This window comes from Aotus nancymaae, unplaced genomic scaffold, assembly GCF_030222135.1.
Source record: "Aotus nancymaae isolate 86718 unplaced genomic scaffold, 86718_ANA_hifiasm-v0.15.2.pri h1tg000010l, whole genome shotgun sequence".
NCBI lineage: Eukaryota > Metazoa > Chordata > Mammalia > Primates > Aotidae > Aotus > Aotus nancymaae.
The window spans coordinates 8,428,141-8,442,034 of record NW_026988421.1 but is presented as its reverse complement, the minus strand read 5'-3'; the positions used below and the strand labels follow the sequence as shown (position 1 = coordinate 8,442,034).

General features: G+C 52.5%; 1 protein-coding gene across 1 annotated transcript in view; it reads left to right on the top strand.

The window, feature by feature from the left end:
* The window catches only part of LOC105718001 (deleted in malignant brain tumors 1 protein-like), a 93,005-nt gene that overhangs the window by 39,476 nt on the left and 39,635 nt on the right, over window positions 1-13,894 (top strand). The window contains 12 exon segments of the mRNA XM_064373771.1: window positions 883-921; window positions 1,800-1,838; window positions 2,620-2,943; window positions 4,551-4,574; window positions 5,457-5,495; window positions 6,374-6,412; window positions 7,308-7,631; window positions 9,029-9,058; window positions 9,846-9,884; window positions 10,645-10,968; window positions 11,941-11,970; window positions 12,857-12,895. Of these exon segments, the coding sequence (XP_064229841.1) occupies window positions 883-921; window positions 1,800-1,838; window positions 2,620-2,943; window positions 4,551-4,574; window positions 5,457-5,495; window positions 6,374-6,412; window positions 7,308-7,631; window positions 9,029-9,058; window positions 9,846-9,884; window positions 10,645-10,968; window positions 11,941-11,970; window positions 12,857-12,895 (1,290 nt within the window).

The following is a 13,894-nucleotide window of genomic DNA, read 5'->3' as shown; positions in this document are numbered from 1 at the left end:
GTGAGTCCCCACCATCCTTCCCCAGGATGTCCCTTCTCTTTCTGCTCAGTTACCCGTTGCCCACTCCACAGAGCCCTCTTGCTTCTCTGCAGATACTCTGGTGCATATTATTCACCCCTGCCCACTCTCTCTGTAACTGAGACCCCGGCATGGTGCTTCTTAGCCACGCATAGTATTCAGCTTCTGCCTTCTCTTCAATCCATCTCAGCTTTCACCACATAGTTCCATGCTGTCCCAACGGAACCCTTACAGGTTCAGAAGGAGGCCCTCTGTTGAATGAGCCTCGGCCCCTTTATATTCAGGGCTGATACAACCTTTCTGAGAATTGAGGGTGATACCCTCTAATGTTCTGTTGAAGGCAAGGTCAGTACAAGCCTGATACTCCACGTCCCACTACTTGAAAGATCCCCAGATTCTGCAGGGCCACGTCTGCACCCAGAAGAGGCAGAAGCTATGCTCAGCGGGGAGAAAGGCTAAGAAATGTTTCTGGTGCCTTCACTTACCAGAAAACATGATTTTCCTCCTAGGTGGACCCCAGGTCCGCCAAACATTTTAGCTGCAAGTGTCAGAGTCTCGGCAATGGTGTCAGATGTGCCAGTCAGTCCATGGTTCAGTGGATGGTGGGGTATAGGGATGGTGAAGGTTTCCTAACTGAGAAGAGGTCATCCCTGTCTTAGAGAGAGATGGAAGGGCCTGCATGGTGTCTTTTGTCTCTGAATCAGTTCCCTGGGCAGCAGACATGGGCAGACACATGGGGAGCAATTGGCCAGATTTGGGAGTGGAATTCTTTCCACAATGCTTGCCTGGTTCAGAGAACTGCTTGCTTTTTCCCTTTTTCCCTTCAAGCCCAACTCTATCCTTTCTCTTTGTTGCTGTTTACAGACAGTTGGCCTGCCAGGACATCACCTGTACCCATAGAAGGTAAATAATCCTCTCAGCACTCCCCGGAGCTCACTCTCTACCTCTGGATACATGTTGGATTTTATAGTTCACTTATGATTGCCGTGAAGAGAGGTGGGGACGTGGGGTAAGGGTGGGAGAATGGCAGCCGGTGATAAACAGTAGGCTCAAGGTTGAGCTCTGCACTAGGAACAGGGGCGGGACCTCCCAGAAGATCGTTAAGAATCCTTAGCCTCATGATAGGATGAGGTGGGCGCCTCACTTCTTCATGTTTCTGTGGGTTGGGTAGAGAGGAAGGTGGGGTCTCCGAAGACCCAGAACTAGATGTGATATTGGAGGGTGGGAGGTGCTGGTGACCTCTTTCCTGTGGGATCCTGTTCCAAGTGGTCAGGAAAGATCCTCATGCATGTGCTCAGGACAAGCCCTGGGGGGTCTCCCTAATCCTACGGGGACCTCATTCCTGATCCTGAGGCCATGGGATGCATGCAGGCCTGGGAAGATTAGGTAAAAGTGCCTGTCCTCGCACCTGTCTGGCCAAGGTCCTGCCATCTCCGGTACTTTGCCAGCCAGATCCCAGACAGGACCGTGCTCCTGAATAAGGGAGGGGTCTGGGCATGCCATGTGCAGCTGTCCAGCTCCATCCTGTGTGTACCCAGATTGGGAAGTGGGATGTCCATTCTTATCACCTCCGCTGGGGTCACAGGTGCTTCCCCAAAACTTGAGCTTCCGTAGACCTGGGCAAAGTAGGCTGTCAGCGCTTTCTCTGTGATGAAGCCTAATCTCCGGCTATATTCCAAGGTGACTGCCTGCCTGGGTGACTTTGGTCATGAGAAAGTGCCCTGAGTGTGGAACGCGCCTTAGATCCTAATTTTGTCTTTCCTCTTTGTTGCAATTGACAGACACATGGCCCACCACAACCTCACCTGCATCAACAACAGGTAAATAATCCTCTCAGCCCTCCCCAGGGCTCACTATCTCTGGACGGATTTTGTGTTTGAGACTGATAGAATGAGGCACATGGTGGGCCCCCCTCTTTTCATGTCCCTGTGGCTTACATGGGGAGGAAGGTGAAGTCTCTGGGGAGTCAGTTCTGGGTCTGATGTTGGAGAGCGGAGGGTGCTGGTGACCTCTCTCCCGTGGGATCCTGTTCCAAGTGATCAGGAAAGATCCTCGACCAGGTGCTCAGGACGAGCACTGGAGTGCTCCCTAGTCCTACTGGGACCTTGTTCCTGGCCCGCAGGCCATGAGCTAGAGACCTCCAAAGAGTGGTGCTCTCCAAAAGTGCTGGTCCCTGCACCTGTCTGGCTAAGGCCTTGGCATCCCTGGCAGTTTGCCAGAGCCAGAGAGGACCACGCAGGTGTCAATGAGCTCTTGAATACTGCATGGGTCTGGGCCTGGATTTGTAGCTGTGGAGCTCTGTCCTGTGTGCACCCAGAGTGAGGAGTAAGGTGTCCGTTCCTGTCACGTCTGCTGGGGTCATACCTGCTTACCCATAAGTGGAGCTTTTATAGACTTGGGTAGAATAGGTATCACTTCTTCTTCCACTAGGACAGAGCTTAACCTCTGGGCACAGTCATCTTCAGTCGTGACCGTGTGCCCTGGTGACTTTGGCATTTGTATTCAAACTTGACTTCTTTGCCCAGTGCACTGAGTGTTGTACATGCCTTATCGTTGACCTGCTAATAGGGATGGATGAAGAATTCTTGTGTTCCCCTGTAGGATCTGAATCCAGTTTGGCCCTGAGGCTGGTGAATGGAGGTGACGGGTGTCAGGGCCGAGTGGAGGTCCTCTACCGAGGCTCCTGGGGCACCGTGTGTGATGACAGCTGGGACATCAGTGATGCCAATGTGGTCTGCAGGCAGCTGGGCTGTGGCTGGGCCACGTCAGCTCCAGGAAATGCCCGGTTTGGCCAGGGCTCAGGACCCATTGTCCTGGATGACGTGCGCTGCTCAGGGCATGAGTCCTACCTATGGAGCTGCTCCCACAACGGTTGGTTCTCCCACAACTGTGGCCATCATGAAGACGCCGGTGTCGTCTGCTCAGGTAGGCATCAAAGATCTCTGGAGGGTCGGGTGTGGTGGCTCATGCCTGTAATCCCAGCACTTTAGGACGCTGAGGCAGGCAGATTGCTTGAGCTCAGGCATTCAAGACCGGCTCTGGGCAAGTTGGCAAACCCTGTCTCTAATGAAAAAAAAAAATTCACTTGAGCCTATTCTAGGGACAGACTATATTCAGAGAATATAGTAACAGACAGGTTTCTCTTTCCAGGACCCCCACCCACCAAGTCTTTCCTGGTCATCCGGTGGCTCTGGAGTTTAGCTGGGGTTATCCAACCTGTGTGTGCAATTCCATGGTCAGCACAGATCCCTAAGCTGCAAGCAGTGCCCCAACATTAGTTTGGAGGTGACTGAGGCACCAGTGTTGAGACACAGGGTCCAGCATGCTGACAGCAGAAATGAGGGACCTTTTATTCTGCTACAGGAACATCCTCATAACTCATAGCCCCTATTTTCCCTGAGGCTTCTTCTCAGGGACAGCACGTTTTGGGGATCTGGTTGGTGAGGCCTCCTCTCCCCTTCAACACTGTATTACCTTGAGTGCTGTCAGCCACTGACTCAGAGGGACGGACTCAAGTGTAAATAGTTCACTTATGATTACTGTGAAGAGAGGCGGGAAGTGGGGTAAGGGTGGGAGGCTGGCAGCGAGTGACAAATGGTGGGGGATCCTCCCAGAGGATCACCAGGAATACGTGTCAAACCAGGCTCATCGCAGCTCAAGGGACAGCTGGCGTCTTTGTCAGCTCATTGCTTAGGGTGGCTGTGTGCTGCTCCCTGTTTTGATACCCAGGTTGTTGTGGCCAGTCCCAGGCACCAAAGTGACCTTTATATTCCCAGAGAGTGGGCTGCAGGCACAGAAATGGAGGCAATGCTGGGGTGTGTGGGGTCCCTGAGGGACTGAGGGCTTCACAGTGGGCGCTGGCAGGGCATCAGCTCAGGGTGTGGATACCCCCAGCCACTTTCGCCTTAACTCTAGTTGGGATCTGAGCCGTCAGTCTCCAGTGCCTGCAGGAGTCTGGCCTGCAGACCCCGACTCAACCACCGATGAAGGAATGCACTCTCACACAATCATTGCAGTGATTCAAGTGGGCTAGGGATGGCCGTTGGCTGCTTTCAGAGGGCAAAATGCAACCAGTCGACCCAGACCCTCTGTCCATCACACGTTTATCCCATTGAGATTTTACAGCAGAGATTCTAAGTTAACACACTTGTGGATAATTAACATGGTTACGAGAAGGACAAGAGCTTTCGGTTCCGAGAGCCCAGAGTAAATGCTATTAACAGGTACTTCCCCTTTGATCCTCCCCAGAGGCCACCCAGCACAACATTTACATGAGTGAACAGTTAGAATGGAGACAAATGCCTGTGGGGTGAGAACTTTGACCGTCTCTCTCTCCCTAACTGAAGGGACTGGCCGGCCACCTTCAGTCTGCCCCAATAAAAGCTTTTGGCCTTCCAAAAGGTTTGAGACTAATCTATACTTTCCCTAATATATCTTAAATATTTTCTGGAATATTTTGCCAACCACCCCAAGCGAATCTCAACAGGGGTAACTGAGTGCTTGGTGTCTATTGTTGCATTTTTTCCTCACAGCTGCACAGTCGACACTCAGGCCAGGTGAGTCCCCACCATCCTTCCCCGGGATGTCCCTTCTCTTTCTGCTCAGTTACCCGTTGCCCACTCCACAGAGCCCTCTTGCTTCTCTGCAGATACTCTGGTGCATATTATTCCCCCCTGCCCACTCTCTCTGTAACTGAGACCCCGGCATGGTGCTTCTTAGCCACGCATAGTATTCAGCTTCTGCCTTCTCTTCAATCCATCTCAGCTTTCACCACATAGTTCCATGCTGTCCCAACGGAACCCTTACAGGTTCAGAAGGAGGCCCTCTGTTGAATGAGCCTCGGCCCCTTTATATTCAGGGCTGATACAACCTTTCTGAGAATTGAGGGTGATACCCTCTAATGTTCTGTTGAAGGCAAGGTCAGTACAAGCCTGATACTCCACGTCCCACTACTTGAAAGATCCCCAGATTCTGCAGGGCCACGTCTGCACCCAGAAGAGGCAGAAGCTATCCTCAGCAGGGAGAAAGACTAAGAAATGTTTCTGGTGCCTTCACTTACCAGAAAACCTGATTTTCCTCCTAGGTGGACCCCCGGTCCGCCAAACATTTTAGCTGCAAGTGTCAGAGTCTCGGCAATGGTGTCAGATGTGCCAGTCAGTCCATGGTTCAGTGGATGGTGGGGTATAGGGGTGGTGAAGGTTTCCTAACTGAGAAGAGGTCATCCCTGTCTTAGAGAGAGATGGAAGGGCCTGCATGGTGTCCTTTGTCTCTGAATCAGTTCCCTGGGCAGGAGACCTGGGCAGACACATGGGGAGCAATTGGCCAGACTGGGGAATGGAATTGTTTCCACAATGCTTGCCTGGTCCAGAGAACTGCTTGCTTTTTCCCTTTTTCCCTTCAAGTCCAACTCTATCCTTTCTCTTTGTTGCTGTTTACAGACAGTTGGCCTGCCAGGACATCACCTGTACCCATAGAAGGTAAATAATCCTCTCAGCACTCCCCGGAGCTCACTCTCTACCTCTGGATACATGTTGGATTTTATAGTTCACTTATGATTGCCGTGAAGAGAGGTGGGGACGTGGGGTAAGGGTGGGAGAATGGCAGCCGGTGATAAACAGTAGGCTCAAGGTTGAGCTCCGCACTAGGAACAGGGGCGGGACCTCCCAGAAGATCATTAAGAATCCTTAGCCTCATGATAGGATGAGGTGGGCGCCTCACTTCTTCATGTTTCTGTGGGTTGGGTAGAGAGGAAGGTGGGGTCTCCGAAGACCCAGAACTAGATGTGATGTTGGAGGGTGGGAGGTGCTGGTGACCTCTTTCCTGTGGGATCCTGTTCCAAGTGGTCAGGAAAGATCCTCATGCATGTGCTCAGGACAAGCCCTGGGGGGTCTCCCTAATTCTATGGGGACCTCATTCCTGATCCTGAGGCCATGGGATGCATGCAGGCCTGGGAAGATTAGGTAAAAGTGCCTGTCCTCGCACCTGTCTGGCCAAGGTCCTGCCATCTCCGGTACTTTGCCAGCCAGATCCCAGACAGGACCGTGCTCCTGAATAAGGGAGGGGTCTGGGCATGCCATGTGCAGCTGTCCAGCTCCATCCTGTGTGTACCCAGATTGGGAAGTGGGATGTCCATTCTTATCACCTCCGCTGGGGTCACAGGTGCTTCCCCAAAACTTGAGCTTCCGTAGACCTGGGCAAAGTAGGCTGTCAGCGCTTTCTCTGTGATGAAGCCTAATCTCCGGCTATATTCCAAGGTGACTGCCTGCCTGGGTGACTTTGGTCATGAGAAAGTGCCCTGAGTGTGGAACGCGCCTTAGATCCTAATTTTGTCTTTCCTCTTTGTTGCATTTGACAGACACATGGCCCACCACAACCTCACCTGCATCAACAACAGGTAAATAATCCTCTCAGCCCTCCCCAGGGCTCACTATCTCTGGACGGATTTTGTGTTTGAGACTGATAGAATGAGGCACATGGTGGGCCCCCCTCTTTTCATGTCCCTGTGGCTTACATGGGGAGGAAGGTGAAGTCTCTGGGGAGTCAGTTCTGGGTCTGATGTTGGAGAGCGGAGGGATAGGTTGAGGCACATGTTGGGCCCCCCTCTTTTCATGTCCCTGTGGCTTACATGGGGAGGAAGGTGAAGTCTCTGGGGAGTCAGTTCTGGGTCTGATGTTGGAGAGCGGAGGGTGCTGGTGACCTCTCTCCCGTGGGATCCTGTTCCAAGTGATCAGGAAAGATCCTCGACCAGGTGCTCAGAACGAGCACTGGAGTGCTCCCTAGTCCTACTGGGACCTTGTTCCTGGCCCGCAGGCCATGAGCTAGAGACCTCCAAAGAGTGGTGCTCTCCAAAAGTGCTGGTCCCTGTACTTGTCTGGGTAAGGCCTTGGCATCCCTGGCAGTTTGCCAGAGCCAGAGAGGACCACGCAGGTGTCAATGAGCTCTTGAATACTGCGTGGGTCTGGGCCTGGATTTGTAGCTGTGGAGCTCTGTCCTGTGTGCACCCAGAGTGAGGAGTAAGGTGTCCGTTCCTGTCACGTCTGCTGGGGTCATACCTGCTTACCCATAAGTGGAGCTTTTATAGACTTGGGTAGAATAGGTATCACTTCTTCTTCCACTAGGACAGAGCTTAACCTCTGGGCACAGTCATCTTCAGTCGTGACCGTGTGCCCTGGTGACTTTGGCATTTGTATTCAATCTTGACTTCTTTGCCCAGTGCACTGAGTGTTGTACATGCCTTATCGTTGACCTGCTAATAGGGATGGATGAAGAATTCTTGTGTTCCCCTGTAGGATCTGAATCCAGTTTGGCCCTGAGGCTGGTGAATGGAGGTGACGGGTGTCAGGGCCGAGTGGAGGTCCTCTACCGAGGCTCCTGGGGCACCGTGTGTGATGACAGCTGGGACATCAGTGATGCCAATGTGGTCTGCAGGCAGCTGGGCTGTGGCTGGGCCGTGTCAGCCCCAGGAAATGCCCGGTTTGGTCAGGGCTATGGACCCATTGTCCTGGATGATGTGCGCTGCTCAGGACACGAGTCCTACCTGTGGAGCTGTCCCCATAGTGGCTGGCTCTTCCATAACTGTCAGCACAGTGAAGACGCTGGGGTCATCTGCTCAGGTGGGCCTCCAAGGCTTTGGGCTCCCTCTGTTGGGGTGGAGTGTGGTCAGGAAGCGAGGTCTCATTCTGCTCTGATCTCCTCACTCAGAGCTTTTCCTACTTTTCCTGTTTTTCTGATATCTCCTCAGTTCTCTGCTAGGAAACAGCATGAGTCATTGCCACATTGCCAGCTATTGGGGAGGTCAGGGAGGACAACGGCCCAAATTGAAATGAGGGTCATGGCTTTGTTCTCCTACTGAGGCAGCTCAAGCAGGGGGAGAAGAGGAAAGTGCCAGGCCTTTGTCTTTTAGTGCGGCTGGAAGGGAATAGCTGGGGCCCAGTTATTCATGAAGAAAGAGGTTGATTTGGGCCGTGGCTTTGCAGCTGCGTAGGAGCATGGTGCAGGCATCTGCTTGGCTTCTGCTGAGGGCCTCAGGCTGCTTGCACTCCTGGTAGAAGGTGATGGGGAGCTGGCCTGGGCAGAGGTCACAGAGGAAGCAAGAGAGAGCAAGAGGGAGGTCCCAGGCCTTTTTCAACTAGTAGCTCTAGATAGGAACTAAGAGAAGACCTCACCCCTGACCAGGGAGGGCACTAAGGTATTCATGACGGGTTGGCCTCTGTGACCCAACAGGGTGCATCAGGCCTCACCTCGAAACTTGGGGATTCAATCGCAACATGAGACCTGGATAGGACAAGCGTCCAAACTATTGCACACTGGCTCTCCAGGGTTCCATCTTTCTCCTACTGAAAGGTTCGGGTGAGGGTGAGTCAGATGAAGCACATGTAGGGGGATTGGCAGAGGGACTGTCTCAGTAGGAGGAACCCAGAACCAAAGGCTCCTGCTGGGAACAAGAGGTTTTCTGCTGAGGCCCAACAAGGAGGCATCAGAATGGAGACACAAGGTTGGGAGTGTAGATCTGTGTCTGTTGGTGTCTGGCCTGGGTTTTGGGAGTGTGAATGCTTGACTGCAATTCCCTCCAGAGCACTGCAGTCTTGCCTGTGCACCAGGTCTGGTGTGGGGTGGGCAGCACCCATGACGCCTGCTAGACAAAGCCTTGTTATGAATGCCTGTAGGCTGGACTAGAAGATCACAGGCAGGACTTTGGCTGGAATGGCCTCTTCATACTTGCCGACTCAGGAACTGCTAAGACGTGCGAGGGAGAGGGTTGGTTTTATGTCAACCTGATTACTACAGGCAGACACAAAGTTAATCACTTTGGAGCTGGCAATAGTGAACACAGTCTGCCCAAACGCCTTCCGAGGAGCATCTCTGTGGGGACGTGCATGGTGATGCCCCGCCCTCTGTTTCAGGGGGCTAGGATGGACTGAGTGTCAGACTTTCCCAGTTCCTTCCACCTTTGTTACAGTTTTTCCAGCTTCTGTGCCGTGCATCTGACCTGATCTCCTCTTTCTTACAGCTGCCCAGTCCCGGTCGACACCCAGGCCAGGTGAGTCCCCAGTGTCCTTCCTCAGGATGTCACTTCTCTTTCTGCACAATTATCCTTTTCCCATGTGACAGAGCCCTCCTTCTGATCTGTTTGGATACTCTGGGTCATACTATTTCCCCTCCTCTGTAACTGAGACCCCAGCATGGCGATTCTTAGCCAGCCATGGTTAAGAAGGTATGACCTTTCAGAGAATTAAGAGTTATTGCCAAAGTCACTGAATAGGCAATGTCAGTTGAAACCTTAAACATGACTTTGTCCGTGGGCAAAAGCAATATCAGTGCAGGCCTGAAACCTCCATTCCTCACTCATTCAAACACCCCCAGATTCTGCAGGACCCCATCTACAGCCAGAAAGGCAGAGGCTGTGCTCAGGCAGGGAGAGAGATAATAGACATTTCTGGTGCCTCCATTTTCCAGGAGACTTTATACTCTTTTGGGCGGCTCACTGATCCTTCCAACATTTTAGCTCCAACTCTCAGAGTCTCAGCAATGGTGTCAGATGTGCCCGTCAGTCCATGTGTCAGTGGATGGGGCAGGCTAACCCTTTGTAGCTGAGAAGAGGACATCCCACACTTCAGAGGTAGGAGGGATCCGACTGGTCTCCAGCGAGGCCTATGTCCCTGGCTGTGCTCACTGGACTGAAGACTTGGGCAGACACATGGGGAGCAAGTGGCAGGAGCCAGAAATGGAGTAGTTTTCATGACGCTTGCCTTGTCTGGAGACCTTTCCTTTAGGAGCTTTGCACCCCAAAATTTAATTCTAGCCTTTGTGTTTGTTGCAATTTACAGACACGTGGCCGACCACCAACTTACCTGCATCGACAGAAGGTAAATAACCCTCTCACCCCTCCCTAGGGCTCTCTCTCTACCTCTGGACAAATGTTTTATCTGTAAACGACAGAATGAGGCTCATGGTGGGCGCCTCTCTTGTTGATGTCCCTGTGGGATGCATGGGAAGAAGGTGGAGTCTCTGGGAGGCCAGTCTTAGGTCTGATGTTGGAGGTTGAGGGTGCTGGTGACCTGTCTTCCATGGGATCCCGTTCCAAGTGATCAGGAAAGATCCCATCCAGGTGCTGAGAACAAGCTCTGGAGGGCTTCCTAATCCTACTGGGACCTCATTCCTGGCCCTCTGGCCATGCACTGCTGACCTGTAAGGTTGGGTGGAAGTTCCTGTCCCTGCAGCTCTCTGGCTAAGGCTTTGCCATCCCTGGTAATTTGCTAGAAGCCAGAGAGGACCACATGGGTGCCACCAAACTCTTGAACATGGGGACCGCATGGGCCTGCCCTCTAGAGCTGTGGAGCTCAGTGCTGTGTGTACCCAGAGTAGGCAGTGGGAGATCCATTCCTGTCACCTCCACTGGGATCACAGATGCTTCCTCAAAACTTGAGCGTCCACAAACCAAGGCAGAATAGGGTATCCCCTCTCCTTCCACTATGATGAAGCTGTAACTCTGGTTGCAGTCATATGCAATCGTGACTGCCGGCCCAGGTGACTTTAGCTATCAGGAAGTGCCCTGAGTGTGGAACGTGCCTTAGATTCTTGACCTGATGATAGGGATGAATAAAGGGTTCTCGTGTTCCCCTGTAGGATCTGAATCCAGTTTGGCCCTGAGGCTGGTGAATGGAGGTGACAAGTGTCAGGGCCGGGTGGAAGTCCTATACCGAGGCTCCTGGGGCACCGTGTGTGATGACGACTGGGACATCAGTGACGCCAATGTGGTCTGCAGGCAGCTGGACTGTGGCTGGGCCACGTCAGCTCCAGGAAATGCCCGGTTTGGTCAGGGCTCAGGACCCATTGTCCTGGATAACATGCTCTGCTCAGGGCATGAGTCCTACCTGTGGAGCTGCCCTCACAATGGCTGGCTCGCCCACAACTGTGGCCATAGTGAAGACGCTGGTGTCATCTGCTCAGGTGGGCCTCCAAGACCTTGGTCTCCCTCCCCTGGGCTGGAGTTTGCACAGGAAGAAAGTCCTATTTACATTCTGATCTCCTCACTCAAAGCTTGTTCTATGTTTTCCACATTTCTGAAGTCTTGTTAGCGCTCTGCTCAGAATCCGTATGAATTCAGTGCCTGTGGTCACTTGGTACAGGGGACCAAAGTCCAACTGCAACCCAGACTTTATCCCCATCCTGAGGCAGTGCAAGGAAGAGGCAGAAGAGAAAAGTGCTGACTCTCCAGGGCTCCATTTCTCCCCTGCTGAGTAGCACTGAGTGAGGGTATCGTGGATACAGCACAGACAGCGGGGCAAGGAGGGATCCTCCCACTGCGGGAACCTCTGAGCTAAGGATGCTTGTCCGGAGGTGGGTTCTCAGCTGAGACCCAATAAGGAGGACTAGAAATAGAGGCAGACTGCTTAGGAGTGTAAACGGATGTCAGTTCGTGTCAGGCTTAGGGTGCCTGTTTGTGTCAGGCCTGGGTCACGTGGGGTTGGAGTCCTTGATCACAGCTCCTTTGAGAACACTGGGGAGCACTGCCTGTGCCCAGGTCTGGTGTGTGGAGGGCAGCCCCCATGAGCCCCGCCAGGCATGGCCTCGTTATTGCGTGTGGTTGGGGCTGGATGATCACATGAGGGATTTTGCCTGGAGTGGCCTCCTCAGCCCTGCTGACTTACAACTGCCAAGAGGTGCCAGGGAGAGGATTGGCTTTGCTGGTCACCCTTAGTAGACACCGTTAGTCCCCTTGAAGCTGGCAATCATGGACATGATCTGCCCTGATCCATTCCAAGGAGGATCTCTGTGGGGATGTGCATGGCAATGTCCATCCCTCTGTGATAGGGGACTAGGATGGACTGAGTGTCAGAGTCACCCAGTTCCTTCCTCCTCTGTTCCAGTCCTGCCAGTTTCTGTTAGTGCATCTGATCGCACTTTCTCTTTTTCTTACAGCTTCCCAGTCCCAGTCAACGCCCAGGCCAGGTGAGTCCCCGGCATCTGGGATGTCCCTTCTCTTTCTGCCCAATTACCCCTACCCTCCATCCACAGAGCTCTGCAGCTCCTCTGTGCGGATACTGTGGAGCATACTATTTTCCCCACCACTGTGTAACTGAGGCCCCAGCACAGCGCTTCAACAGACATAGGATGGAGGAGGCTTCTGACTTCTGTTCCACTTATCTCAGCTTTCATGAAGCAGTTTCATACTGTACTATGGGTAACTCTTACAGGTTCAGGAAGTGGCCTCATGTTTAATGAGCTTTGGCTGCTTTATATTCAGAGCTGGTCTCTCCTTTCTGAGAATTGAGAGTGGTTGATAAAGTCACCTGGGAAGGCAATGCCCACGGAAGCCTTAAACATGACTTTGTGAATGTGCAAGCAATGTCAGTGCAGGCCTGATACCTCCATCCCTCACTCCTTCAAACACCCGAGATTTTGCAGGGCCACATCTGCATCCAGAAAAGGCAGAGGCCATGCTCCGCAGGGAGAACGATACTATTTCTGGTGCTTCCGTTTACCAGGAAGCTTGATAGCCCAATGGGCGCCTCCTTGGTTCCCCTAACAGGTGGAAATGCTAGAATCTCAGCAATGGTGTCAGATGTGCCCATCAGTCCATGTGTCAGTGGATGGGGCAGGCTAACCTTTGTGGCTCAGAAGAGGACATCTAGGAGGGATAGGACTGGTCCCCAGTGAGGCCGTTGTTCCTAGTTGAGTTCACTGAGCTGAAGACTTGCACAGACACTTGGAGCATGTGGCAGGAACCAGAAACTGAATAGTTTTCCTGATGCTTGCCTGGTCCAGAGACCCTTTCCTTGTTGAGCTTTTCACCCTCAAGTCTAATTCTGTCCTTTCTCTTTGTTGCAATTTACAGATGCTTGGCCAACCACTGAATTACCTGCATCGACAATAGGTAAATCATCCTCTCTCCGCTCCCTAGGGCTCACTCTCTACCTCTTTCAAACGTTTCTATAGAAAGTGATAGAATGAGGCTGAAGGTGGGCGCCTCTGTTTGTCAGGTCCTTGCAGGTTGCCTGGGGAGGAATGTGGCCTCCCTGGGAACCTAGTCCTGGGTCTGATGATGGAGGGTAGAGTTGCTGGTGACCTGTCTCCCCTGGGAATCTGTGTTACGTGTTCAGCAAAGATTCTTATTCCGGTGCTCAAGACAATCCCGGGACAGCTCCTAATCCTCCTGGGATCTTGTTCCTGGCCCTCAGCCCATGGGTGCAGGGGACAACTGAGTAGGGGACAGTGCCTGTCCCCACAGCTGTCTGGCAATGTCCTGTTATTGCTGGCACTTTGCCAGAAGCCAGAGAGGACCATGTGGTTGTCACAAAACTCCTGAACATGGGGCGGGTCTCGGCCTTCTATCTGGAGCTGTGCAGCTTCATCCTGTGTGAGAATGGAGCTCAGAATGAGGAGTGAGGCGTCCATTCCTGTCACCTCCAGTGTGGTTACAGGTTCTTCCCCAATACGTGAGCTTCCATAGACCTGGGCAGAGTGGGACCTCACTGCTTCTTCCCTGTGATGAAGCTGAAGCTCTGTCTGTAATCGCATTCAAAGGTGATTACCTGCCCAAGAGACTTTGGCCATTAGGAAGTGCCCTGAGTGTGGAACATTGTTTACATCATAGACCTGATGATCGATATGGATGAGTGTTGGAAATAGATGTTGGAAATATATGCTGGGTGCCGCAGAGAAAAATCAGCACTGAGACAAAGGATCTTTCAACAACACAGTTTTTACTTCCCTGACTGTAGGAAGGGTTCTCCTTGTAGTCATCGTTCCACAAGAGTCCAAAGAGCAAAGGGAATACACACACGTTTATTCCTTACGCATTTGGGGTTGTCCTCACTGCTGAGGTCTGATCTCCATTGGCCGGAGCCAGACCTCACATATTAAACTAAAACCT